Source organism: Nothobranchius furzeri, chromosome 6, assembly GCF_043380555.1.
Source record: "Nothobranchius furzeri strain GRZ-AD chromosome 6, NfurGRZ-RIMD1, whole genome shotgun sequence".
Lineage (NCBI taxonomy): Eukaryota > Metazoa > Chordata > Actinopteri > Cyprinodontiformes > Nothobranchiidae > Nothobranchius > Nothobranchius furzeri.
In genome coordinates, this window is record NC_091746.1 from 69,316,629 (window position 1) to 69,329,973 (window position 13,345).

A 13,345-nucleotide genomic window follows, 5' to 3' on the forward strand; every position below is an offset into this window, starting at 1 on the left:
TTTCAAGAATGTTTCTGTTCATAAGGATATTGTGACTTAAAAATTCAAAGTGCCGTTCAATATTTTAGTTGGTTGGTAACCAATGAGACATTTCTTCATTCAAATGCAGCTGGTGTGTGACGTAAAGGAGCTTTTATAACAGTAGAAATGTCTGTCAGAGCCTTACAGACGGTCAACAGAATTGTTTGGGTAAGATGTTTTATGTATTTATTTATTTGAATGCATGCTACCATAGACTGGTTGTGTTATTGACAGTATTCTGTCTACAGGGACGGCATTTATTAACTGCTGGACATCAGAGCTGCAGCTGCAGGTTGAGACACTATGACTTTCATCAAGGTATGTATCATATATGAACACACACACACATATATATATGCATAATCGTGTATTATAAGTTTATTTGTCACTAAAGTTCAATAATAGAGACCAACATGACTTGATGTGGTTCTTTCATTAAGGAAATAATGTGTTGCATCACTATATCTCAACTTTCTGCTCACTCTTGCAGATGATATCAAATCAGTGCGAACCGTGGTCAACCCTGATGTATCCAAGTAAGTTACAACAGTAGGAAACTAGATTACTACAACAGCTGTGACAAAGTATTTGATCCTTGACTGTTTTCTTCGGGTGTTACTTTTTTGTAGGACTTGAATGTTTATGTTTATTTATTTAGCAGACGCTTTTATCCAAAGCGACTTACAATTTATAACCTATAGGGCATGTTGTGATCTGTGGGGGAAACCGGAGTACCCGGAGGAAACCCACGCATGCATGGGGAGAACAAGCAACTCCACGCAGAAAGGCCGCAGCCGAGCCGAGTTTCGAACCTGCAACCTTCGTGCTGCGAGGCAACAGTGCTAACCACTGCGCCACCATGCAGCCCACAAAGTGTCTGAAATGTCATATCCCAACCGCCCCCTCTCTTTGTTTACTGGGAAACCTGGATGATGTCCTGTTTGAAACATCTTTGGCTCACGTGGTTCATATGCATCGCTAAGAAAACTATCCTCTTGAATTGGAAAAATAGAGAAAGTCTCTGCATCAACCAGTATAGAAATCTTTTGTTAGATCATATTACACTTGGTTTAGCCTCTGCTTCCACTTCAAATCAATCTCTCTGGGCTCCTTTTATCGGTTCCATCACATAGCGGTGATGGTGGACCATTGATATTGTCCTGCGAGATGATATGGGTGGGGGTCGGAGGGTCTGGGGGGCTGTTGCCCCCCTCTGGAGGTGCTTGGGTTGCCTCAGGGGGTGGACTACTGGCAGTTGTGAGTGGGGCCCCTTGGGGGTCTTGGCGGTGGCCATGGGTCACCGCCTGGCAGCTGCATTGCCCCTAGGCGGGGCCTTAGGGGTCGGGTCCGGACATGTATGCTGCCGGGGAGAAGGCAGGAACATGCAGCAGTGCCTGACTCGGGTTCAGGGGCCTCAGGTAGACCTTGGCTCCTCTGCTGTCCCATCACAGGGGAGGGGGAAGTCCAGGAGAGGGAGGACCCAACTTTACCTGGATGTCCTATGTCTCTAATAATCCAGAAGTTGTGCAAATGCAGGGATGGGCGTAGATATTCTGCTGGGGTGGGGCTGAGTTGGTGCCCTCGGACTCCGTGAGGCTCTGTAATGCTGCTGCTTTGGGCCCTGGCAGGATGGGCTGGGGTCTCCATGCCCTGGGTGGCATTTTGACAACAGAGGTGCCTATTGGGGCCAGTAGGGGAGCTGGCTCCCTGGAGGGCTAAGCCCAACCAGCCATTCCTCCCCATCCCCACACTTTCTCTCCTCCTGCTCCCTCACATCATCACACAAACATGCACATAGGACTTTGAGGGGTGGACAAGTCAGGGAGTGCGGGTATGGACCCCATTTCCGCATTCCTGTGGCAACCTGCCCCCCAATTTTATCTGCACCTTAAACACTTCCACCAACGACATTCCACCCAAACACATACTTAGGGCCTTGGGAGTGAGCCATCGACATATAAATATTGGACAATGGGTTTCCATAGACTCCAATAACACGTTTTTGAGGCTAAATGGGAGGTGGCCACCACCGCCATTTTGACCGTGTCACAGGTTCCGTCAAGCCCAGACAATTCCACAAAAGGGAAGAGAGGTGGAGCTGAGGGTGGGGCTGTAAGGCTGGGACCAACTGACGACACCCGGTCGAACTAGCTACAAGCTAACCTGAAGCTAACCCAAAGCTAATGCGGAGGTGGGAGCTAAGCTAACGGAGGTAGCAACCTAGTTACAACCGGAGTTAACGGTGCACAACATCAGAGCTTCTGAGTCAGAGATACGCCGGGCTGACCGCTGGGTAAAACCGGGTGGAACACAGAGGTCTCCCGAGAGCTCTACAAGCTGGCAGTCGCACAGCAGATAAGCGCCACTGTGATCAGAGATGCGCAGAGCTGCCGCTGGGGAGAACCGGGTGGAAAGGTTTCCATCCCAGAGCTCCACAAGCCGGCAGCCCGCGCAGCAGACAGAAGCCGCGATCAGACAGAGATGCGCCGAGCTGCGGGGAGAACCGGGTGGAAAACCTCGGTCTCCCGAGAGCTCCACAAGCCGATAGTGGGACCCCAGCTCCACCAACATGTTATATTTCAACCCATTTTCTAAAGTGCAGCATTATGTTAAATGCACTGGGTTTTACCCTATTACATTTAAATTTCATGGTTAAACAGTACATGTTAAAATCTAAGCTCAGCTCGGCAGTGACCTAAAATACATAAATATAATTTTACTTACTGAACAAAATGAAGTGGAGACTCCTTGGACGCTCTATTAGTGCAATTAATGCCACAGCAAGTCATTTTGTCCAACAATTGCACAAATAATATCCAAAAAAGAATACACAAACACAGAGACTCAAAATCCCGGAACAGTTTCCAGGCCAGACCGAGGCTCGACTGAGGCCTTTCCACGGAGCTAGCTCTGTGATCACGTGGGTCTGATGCTCATTAATTATACAGAATTTTAGGCTTTTAATACACTTAAACAGAAGATTGAGAAAAAAATTCACCCCCCTCAGAGTTGTCATGAGTGTAAACTAGATCATTTAAACCAAAAACATGTTTTGGTACCAGACTGTAAACATGTTTATTTCTGCTGTGAAATTAGTATTTTTAACATGGGAGTCAATGAGGATTTGCTTGCTTCTGACACCAGCCCCTAGTGGATTAGGGTGGAACTGCACTTATTTCATTTCCGGGTTTGCCTCAATTTTTCACCTGCATTGTGGGGGCTTGGAGTGAGCACATTCAACTGCATTTGGCAGGGGGATTTCTCAGCCTCCTCCCGAGTGCCGGTGCCCACTTCCAATTTTTTAAACTGCACTTAGACATCGAGGGCTGTGGGTGCAAGTGGGGTGGTGTGGTGTCATCAGCTGGCGCAGGCCAGACAATGCCTGCACTGCCCGCTCACCACAGCTATGGAATACACCTCATCAACACTCACTAACACCATATTGGAGCAGGCGGAGGGAGACTAGGGGTCTTAGCACACCTCTGTTGTCGCTTGGCTTCCTGGGGCTGGATGCTAGGAGGGAGATCTGGCCGTCTGGTTGGAGTCTGGGGGGTGGGTTGCTGTGTAGGGCTGCAACAACGAATCGATAAATTCGATGAAAATCGATTACTAAAAGCGTTGGCAACGAATTGCGTCATCGATTCGTTGTGTCGCACAACTCTTCCAAAAGCGCCCCCCCCCCCCTTCCCGCCAGCCGTTCCGCGCAGACCAGAGCAAGTCAGATCAGCGCGAGGGAGAGCCGGCAGATCAGCGCGAGGGAGAGCCGGCAGACTTGCGCTGCTGCGAACCGGTTCCGCATTGTCGCGCAGCGATCCAGGCAGCTGCTTCCAGCGCACGGTCCATTCTCAAAGTGGCGCAACCAAAAAACTATAATTAGCACACGATCGTTCATGTCCGCACATGTTCTCTATTTTCTGTCTTATTTGTGCCTGAAGCTCTCTACTGCGGAGCTCATCACCTGTGCTGTGGGGATGTCACCTCACGCAGCATCGAAAACGCGCTCTGCGCTTTTCGGTCAGGAGATCCCTTTGATCTGCTCAAAAGTAACTGATGAGGTGAAAAGGTAAGAATCCAGGCAACAGATTTTCTGGAGAATTATGAGGAGATGCAGGAAGATGAGAGACAGACAGGACAGGAAAATAGTTAAATAAAAACAAGAAAACAAAACAAAGTGTTGAAAAGTAAAATGTAGGTAGATTTATCTCCACGACACGTTTTTACCAGTAAAAAACAATAAGTTATACACATGTCATATTTATACATCTGATACAATTCAGATCACCTTCAAAACTCAGTCACACACCCAGGGCCGTTTCAAGACATTTTGGGGGCCAAGGCAAAATGCCCCCCCCCCCCCCTAACTGGGCTCCCCAGAAGCCTCTGTGTAATTCATGCCCTCTCCAGTAGTGTTAGTTATATGGTGTTTATAAAAGCCCCTCAGACATTACTGACATGTTCTAATATTATCAGATGAAAAACTAAATTATCAGACATGCTGTCTCATCTGCTTCTTTTAAAAACTTGCAAAAAGTAACAAAACCATTTAAAAGCCACTATTTGTGGATTCTCTGAAAGTTTCCATGGAGTGTGTGACAACTTATTTTTTCATTGATCCTATCGTCTAATCTCACAGCTGAAACAAGTATCCTTAAAAATCTGTGCACAGGAAGCTTACCGATGCTGTAGTAAAACAAAAGGTATAATAATTTATTATTAATAAAACCTTGTTGCAGCACTAAAGCAGAAAAATTAGATTTTGCATTAAATATGCAAAATATTTACATATGAATAGTTTTAGAGCCCTTTAATTGGCAGAATCTGATATTAATTTAGTTCTTACAAAAAATGGGTCCCAACATGGTTTGTGTGGCGTTGCCATAGTGTGACGTCATAGGCACAGATCCCCTGTCCTCTTGTTTGGAAATGGAAATATGGTCACCCTATATTAAACAAACTGTCCACCCAGGCTTTTGCACTGCACAGAGACGCTTCGCTGCCTACGACTGAACGTCAGTTGAGAGTCAGTCTCATGCAGACTGACCAATGAAGAGAGGGCCTCAAGTTAAGACCCTCTCCTCATTGGTCAGTCCACACGAGGTGGGTCAAAGGTTACTCTGGGCGGGTTACGTGTTGTCAGGCATTCAAGTATTGAGTATATTTACTGCATATTACAGTAAAATATTCTGTATGTGACCACATTATGGTGATCCTTGGGTCGTGATGATGGAGCCCTTGAATATTGTTGCCCAGGGTACAACAAAGTGTTAATCTGGCCCTGGTTCCGCCGTCACATTCCCGCAGAAACTGGTTGATCACACCGGGGCCAGACTACTAGCATGTGGTTTTACAACCACAATGTTCTCAGAAGCAAAAACGCTTTTAAAAGGGAGGGAGGAGTCCTAACTGTTGCTGCAGACGTGTTGTGTGAGAGTGCAGTTATATACTGGTTAATATATTTTTGGGTTCAGTTGCTTTCATGTGGCCTAATGTGAGTCTATTTGGGATCATTGGAATGATCAGCAGCATTTCTTGATGTGACTTTATGGCAGTTGCCCAGGGCATCATCGCAAGGAGGATGGCATTCATTTACTTTTGTTTTATTTGGTATTTTTTCAGTCAGTTTTGGAAATAGTGATCAATTTTGATTAATTCACAGCCTATGTTTAATTACATTTAAAATAAATATTAACAGATGAGATCAAACAAAACAGATGAGAATTGCCCTTAAGCTGTTTAACTTGGACCAAGCATTTTAGGTCACAGATAGATGTAGCTTAGGGTCTCTGTCTATACACTTTATAAGACAATTTAGGTGATGGCATGTTGTTTTTCTGCTATTGAACTGTTTTCTAATAATGTTGTGTTAAATAAAGTGAAGGAAGGAGAGAAATAACGTTTCCCTAGCAGTTTTTAAAAATTTCCCCATGTAATCCGATTAATCGATTAATCGTGTCAAGACCCCATCCGATTAATCGATTATCCAAATAATCGTTTGTTGCAGCCCTATTGCTGTGTTCAGCGTTGGGCGGGGGAGCCTGCTCATCAGCACCCCAGCAGAAAGGGTCGAACTCTTGGAACCGGTAATGGTTGTACCCCATGTGCAGCAGTACCGGGACCAGAGTGAATAGGGTGTGTATGGGGAGCATGAGTGGGTGTCCGGCGTGCATTTTTGTAAGTCTTTGGTTGTATGTGTATGTGTGAGCATGAGGGAGGGAGTGTGTGACTGTGTTTGTGTATGACTGTATATGTCAGGTGGGATCTTGGACTCCTCCCCTCTCCTGGAACTTCTTTTGATGATATAAATCTTCGTCCCCCCTCCCCCTGCCACACCTGGTGTGGGGTGTGGTGCCTTGGTCTGCCTGGGTCGTGGCTCCCGGGACAGGGGGTTTAAGATCTTTGGCGTCTGCCTGATCAATCCCGGTGGCTGCCTGGTGGGGTCTGGGTCCCTGGGCTCTGCTGGGTCCCCGAATCACTGAAACCAGTTTGAAAGCAATAGCTTAAAAAGTAAGTCACCCCCTACCAGAGTATTACTCCACTCCCACTTTCTGTTTGAAAAATGCAACAAATGCTGTTGCCTAGCAGACCGAGAGGGCGGAGCCACTAACAAATACACACACACACAGGCTCACAATGACATTGTGACATTATATGGCACCAGCTAACATTTTAGGGTACCTCTTAGCCAATAGCGATGGCAGATTTAAATTCAACTGCAGTGCAGTTTTTACCTGACGACTGCACAACACTGACAGTTTGAGGCAGAAAATTTAAATTTTAACTAAAACGCACTAAAGTGCAAAACTATTGACTACACGTGTCTGCAGCACGATTAGACACGCATTTATCTAGTTTATCAGAAAAGAAAAAAAAGATTTAGGGTGACTTGCTCTTTAAAGAGGTAAAAAGCCTTTAGTTTGGATTTAAATGTGGAAAAAAAGCTGAGAGAAATCCATTTGGTGGGAACTACTTTCACAACATTCTCATTTTAACAGCTGACTCGTGTTTCTGTAGGATCAGGAACATTGGAATCATGGCTCACATTGATGCGGGGAAGACCACCACCACAGAGAGGATGCTTTATTACTCTGGTTATACAAGAGCGTTAGGAGGTGGGCGTCACATGCAGACACACGTAGTTCATTCTTCATCGCTCATATTTGACTTGTTTTCCTGTGTCTGTTGATTTGCATTAGATGTAGACGACGGTGACACCGTCACAGATTTTATGGCACAAGAAAGAGAACGCGGCATCACCATCCAATCAGCAGCCGTCACGTTTGATTGGAAGAACCATCGGATAAACCTCATAGACACCCCAGGTAAACGCACTCTGCCAGAACTTTAAATATTCCAGAGGAAGTGGGAAGGAGCGGCCGCTGGACTGTGGGTGTGATTGCAGGACATGTTGACTTCACACTGGAGGTGGAGCGGGCGCTTCGTGTTCTTGACGGCGCAGTCGCCGTGTTGGATGCATCTGCCGGCGTTGAGGCTCAAACTCTGACTGTGTGGAGGCAGGCAGAGAAGCACCACGTTCCCTGTGTTTGTTTCCTGAATAAGATGGACAAACCTGCAGCTGAGTGAGCACCTCCACAGCTGGTTGTCTCTAAATGTACAAAGCATGACTCTTAACTCATTTTAAAATGTGTGTTCACAGCCTGAATTTTTCCCTTGAGAGCATAAGACTGAAACTGAAAGCCAACCCCGTCCTCCTTCAGGTAGGCTCTTTAAAAACCTGTTTTTGTTTTAAACAAAAAAATACCTTAAAGCAGAAACCCGGAGCATTTTCTCAGGAGCGCCATCTTGAGGCGAAAAAATATATTGCACGTAATGTCCCCCTTAGCTCCCATAATTACAGCTCAAAGCATCACCTCATTCTCTAGCAGCAGAGCTAAAAACGCCGTTTCACCATTATTGGTCTCATGTTATGCTGTGCTGCACACACACACACACACACACACACGTGTGTGTGTGTGTGTGTGTGTGTGTGTACAATGTTAATATTTAAAAATTGGCAATTTTCAGACTGTTTATTTGGAAAACTCAGGTCAGACATTTCCAATGGGTCATTCCCATCTGTACCGGGTCGGCCCGGGCCGGGTAGCCCCAGTCGGCCCCAGCCTGGCCCGGTTGATTCCACACATCTTTGTCGTAAGCCCATGTGGGCTGATTCTACCCACCAATCAGAGGCTTGCTCTAATGGAAGGTGTGAATTTGCTGTCAGCAGTGGGTGTGTTGGCCCTGGTCGGCCTGAAGCAGACCCCCTCGAGAAGAGGGCTGAGAATGAGCCTTGGTTGGCCCGGGAAAATACCAGGCCACCCAGATATGTAAACAACCTACGCTACCCGGCCCGGGCCGACCCGGTACAGATGGGAATGGCCCACAAGACACACCCAGTGTTCTGGCAAGGTCTTGTTCCATGAGACAGAAGGCAGTAAGATCTGCTGCCACCTAGCAGGCGGAGGTTTCAACTGCAGCACACAAAAATACTCCATGTTTACATGTAAATTCTCAATAAAAATAAATGTGCTGCTTTAAAATCTTGATTCTGTATCATGACAAAAAGTATTGCGATATTTGGGTACATCCATGTCCTCCTACATCCCTAAGAAATACTGCGAATACATTTTTCCCCAACTGTTTATTTTAGACTGATCGACTCCATAAATAAATGAAAAGACTAAAATCAACAGCACTTGAAAGCTTTCCTCTCATGATGATTGATTGCAGTTCTACTGCTCTTTAAGGCTTTTCTGGTGTTGAATCTAGAACCTGCAACATGAAGACATTACATGTCTCTAACTGGAAACTATTGCAGATGCTTTCCTACTTCTATCCTAGAAGTTTCGGTTGATGAACATCTGGTAAATGCATCGTTTTCTGAATCCTGCTACAGATTCCCATTGGCAGTGGTAGGAACTTCACTGGTGTGGTCGACCTTTTGACCAATCAGAAGCTGGTGTGGCAGCCGTCTCCTGGAGAGGACGGGCGAGTTTTTGAAAGCAAAGTTCTCACTGAGGTTGATGATCAGGAGCTCCTGCAAGCAGTTAGTGAAGCCAGGGCAGCTCTGGTTGAGCAGGTACACCATCCAAAAACCAGCAGCGACTGTCGGCTTTTATTTTCTAAAGTGGTCATGTCGTGCTGCCTTTACGACCCGTAGGTAGCTGATCTGGACGATGAGTTCGCGGAGCTGCTGCTGACGACGTTTAGTGACAACTTTGACTCTGTTCCTTCCATAAAAGTAGGTATTTTATTGGTTGGTGTGTGATTTTTAACTCTGTGACGTTGCTAATGGTGCTGATGTATTCAGCTGCAGGAGGCCGTGAGGAGGGTGACGCTGGCCCGTAAAGGTGTCCCAGTGCTGTGTGGGAGCTCTCTGAGAAACAAAGGTGTGCAGCCTCTTTTAGACGCCATCACCGCGTACCTGCCTGCTCCCAACGAACGCCACCATGACTTGGTGTGAGTAAACTCCTTAACTTCGCACCGACCCTAACTGATCGCTCTCAAGAGTGCCGGTCCGGTCTGTTGGACTTGGACAAAGATGGAGCTGACATGCCTGCGCTGCAGTCTGCTTCCAGCACATTTCCTGCATGTTTTAGATCATGAACACAGCTGACATGTTTAATTTAGTGATGGACCGCTCCTGTAGACACTAATGAATGCTGAGGAGACATTTCAGCTGTTAGATCAAGGTGTTAAAAAGATAAACACACAGCGAGAACATGGGTTTCACGAGCCAAAACGGCCTAGTCCGCCTTTTTCGTGCTAATGAAAAAGCTAAAATCATTAAAACACCAACATCTTCTTATGGGATGTTTGAATCTCATCCAGAACAAAACAAAGGGAGAAGATGGAGTCAGAGGGAGCCTCTTGCTGCCGTTTTAACAATCGGTAATTAGTCAGGAACACATTTCCACACACTTCAGTCAGGCTGTCCTCATGAGCACTTCTTGTCCACGCACATTTGCAAATCCACTTTGTTGTTGATGTGCAGCTGTCAAAGTAAACTGAACTTCCTGTTTGTGCTTTTTCACATTTAAAAACAGTAAAATCTTGTTGCATTATTAAATGATCAACCTGTCTCCCAGTCTTACATAAGACCTGCTCTCTTTGTGTGAAATGTTTGGGTGTGTTTTTGGTTTTATGCGCCTGTCACACTTAAACGCAACCTCCCTCAGAGTTAAAAGCTGTCAGTCTGTCGCCTAGGCAACGGGGGGTATTAGCAAAGAGCTAGAGTTGTTGAGTTGTTTGGCGGGTTTTCCTGTATTTGCTGTCGCGACTCCTTCATCAGCATATATCCACATTCCACTGTTATGACCTTATTCGTGATTATGAGGAACTTTCTCATTCAAATGACTTTTTAAACATCGGTATCGATCATGAGAAACATCTTTTAATGTGTTTTCGTGGCGCTGACAGTAAAAATCAAGACTTTTTCTCCTAATGCAGTTTTTGTTGTAAAATTTAAGCTTGTTAAAGGGACATTATGGAAGTTTGACGGCCAAAACATGTACAGAAATAATACATTTCTTCTTCATACATTCTCCTGCAATGCCCTGGTCCTGTAGAATGAGCCCTGGCATTTTTACAGCGATTGCCTGTTTTTCTGTAAAATCACAGAAAAAGAGAGATGCTCGGGTCGAGCAGGCTGCTTCATGCGCGTTCACGCTCAGGCATCGCCCGTAGCATTTGCTATCCGTAGCTTTAGCAGCAGAGAGCGAAGCAGTGCCACTTTGTCGCTGTTCCTAACGCCTAGTGATGAACCTAGCTACATTTCTGAGGACCCTTAGCTACTTTCTGTAGAACTTTCTTCTAGAAATTTCCTGCAAATTAGCAACAAAATAGCCAATTTCACTCCAAACCGTTCTTTGAACGTTGTTTCAGGTGTCATCAAGGATATAAATGTTACAGATACAAAGGACGTCACTGGTGCTTTAGCTCACCTAGTAAGACGTCGGACTCTTGTGCAGAAGACCCGGGTTCGATTCTGGGTGTGAACATAGTTTATTTAGTTTATTTTTTACATTAGTGGTATATTTTTTTTACAGTAAGACGCCCAAATTTTTATTTGAGACTCGCAGAACGGCATTGAATTCACAGATAAAAAAGATGTGGGTTCAACTTTCATTTTGGAACAATTTTTCAAGCAAGGGAAGGGAATGATCTGAGCATGCAGGAGGACTGACCCATCATAAACCTTTGTCGGCTGTGCTGAAGAGAAAGGTACAGAACCAAATTATTTATTTAATTAGCTCCGCGTTATCCTGTCCTCTGTCCTCCGGGCCACCCCCCCCCCCCCCACACACACACACACACCCACCCCCCCACACACACACACACACACACACACGGGACTGTCTCAACTGTTGTTTTCGTTAAAGAGCGTGCACGTACAGCATGCGCGCCTCGTGCACGAGCCTTCTATTGAAGCTGCCGTTACACTTCTGGCCTGAGGGGGCAATCACGAGCATAAAAATTCAAAACTCCGTAAAGTCCCTTTAACTGACAAAGAATGTAATAAAACATGAATAAGTTGGACTTTTTTAGCTTTCAAAGTAATTTTCATTATTATTTTTGTCCTATTAGTTTTACTCTGACGTAATTTAGATAAATTGTTGGATCAAACACTAAACTGAGGGAAGATAATGAATTAAATGTCTCTGTTCTCACTTTAAATGGGTGAAATTGAGGTGTTTGTTGTTTTTATCTGTGCTCTAGGACACATTTCTCCCTAAAACATAAACCCCGATTATCGTTCCGACAGGCGGTGGTACAAAGACGACTTGTGTGCGTTGGCCTTCAAGGTTCTCCACGACAAACTGCGCGGCCCTCTGGTTTTCCTCCGGATCTACTCCGGTACTCTGAAGCCACAAACGGCCGTCTACAACATCAACAGAAACAGCACGTAGGTGTTTTTAATCCCAGCTGCGTGGAGCGGACCAGCCGCTGACCGGATCTAACTGAGTTTTTGTTTTCAGTGAGAGGATGAGCAGACTGCTGGTACCGTTTGCTGATGAGCACGTAGAAATCCCCTCCATGGGTGCAGGGAACATCGCCCTGACCGTAGGACTGAAGCAGGTAAAACTGGACCTTTAATTTTTTCTGATTTAGTGTGAATTACTTTATCTTGTTGAAGGTGATTCGTGTTTTCCCACCAGACGATCACAGGAGACACCATCGTTTCGTCCAAGGCCTCGGCAGCAGCTGCAGCGCGCCGCGCCCGGAACGACAGCGGGACGGAGAAGAATCGAGAGCAGGCAAACATCGTCCTCTCTGGAGTGGAAGTCCCTGATCCGGTTTTCTTCTGCACTATAGAACCACCCACTTTGGCCAAACAGGCAGGTCAGTCTGCTGATTAAAGCTGCAGTTGGATGTTGTTGCAGTCAGGTAATATTTCTTCTTCTTTTCTGAAAGATCTCGAGAACGCCCTCCGCTGCCTCCAGAGGGAAGACCCCAGTCTGAAAGTCCGAGTCGACCCTGACTCTGGTCAGGTAAAACCACCTTTGGATTAGTTTTGTTTCATCAGCCTACCTGCCTCTAAAGCCCCGCCCTCTCCATCCTCAGACCATCCTGTGTGGGATGGGTGAGCTGCACATCGAGATCCTCCACGACCGAATCAGAAGAGAGTACGGCATCGAGACTCACCTCGGGCCGCTGCAGGTGGCCTACAGAGAGACGATTCTGCACGAGGCGTCGGCTGCAGGTGCAAACACTTAAAGCTCCGGTTTTCACTAATGACCCATTAGATACTAACACCTGGTGTGTGCTGCAGACACGCTGGACCGGACTGTGGGGGAAAGACGGAACATTGTGACTGTGCAGCTGACCGTCAGACCTGCAGACTCATGTGAAGTCACCTTTACAGAAGATCTAAACGCCCAGCTGATGCTGGAAACGAAAGAGGCTGTAGAGAACGGAGTGCAAAGCTCATACCTCCAGGGTAAGAGCGATCTGAACTCTGGTCATTTATTACAGCTAACATGGTGGCAGCAGGTACGTTCCGGTTCAGAAGGCAGAAATAAACAGTATTTTAAAATATGAAGCAGAAATAAACAAATTTGGAATTTCCCATTTGTAGCGGAAACTAAAGTAATCTTTGTGCAGTGCTGCTGTTCTTGACTCGAGGGTTTGGGACAGAATTATATTCAGCCTCACCCCGGCTTTCCACAGGAGCCGTCAGCAGCACGTCATAGCTGCTGATAGGAACCGCTGTGGTCAACAGAACCTTTTCCACCGGAGCCGTCAGCAGCGCGAGTCGGCCGCGTCTCAGGAGCAGCATGTCGCGGCCTTTACGCGCCGGTTCTATTTTCTACGCGCGACGCCTCTG

At 46.3% G+C, this 13,345-nt stretch overlaps 1 protein-coding gene across 1 annotated transcript in view; it reads left to right on the forward strand.

Annotated features, from left to right (window-relative positions):
- gfm2 (GTP dependent ribosome recycling factor mitochondrial 2) overlaps positions 1-13,345 on the forward strand; it is a 17,732-nt gene continuing 4,387 nt past the window's right edge. Inside the window, exons 1-16 of the mRNA XM_054744613.2 lie at positions 1-189; positions 270-339; positions 512-557; positions 7,033-7,130; positions 7,215-7,340; positions 7,421-7,598; positions 7,676-7,736; positions 8,915-9,097; positions 9,179-9,259; positions 9,329-9,477; positions 11,783-11,923; positions 11,997-12,096; positions 12,177-12,360; positions 12,433-12,509; positions 12,583-12,721; positions 12,791-12,958. Coding sequence (XP_054600588.2) covers positions 148-189; positions 270-339; positions 512-557; positions 7,033-7,130; positions 7,215-7,340; positions 7,421-7,598; positions 7,676-7,736; positions 8,915-9,097; positions 9,179-9,259; positions 9,329-9,477; positions 11,783-11,923; positions 11,997-12,096; positions 12,177-12,360; positions 12,433-12,509; positions 12,583-12,721; positions 12,791-12,958 — 1,843 coding nt within the window. The 5' untranslated portion in view covers positions 1-147. The remainder of the gene's footprint in view (positions 190-269; positions 340-511; positions 558-7,032; positions 7,131-7,214; positions 7,341-7,420; positions 7,599-7,675; positions 7,737-8,914; positions 9,098-9,178; positions 9,260-9,328; positions 9,478-11,782; positions 11,924-11,996; positions 12,097-12,176; positions 12,361-12,432; positions 12,510-12,582; positions 12,722-12,790; positions 12,959-13,345) is intronic.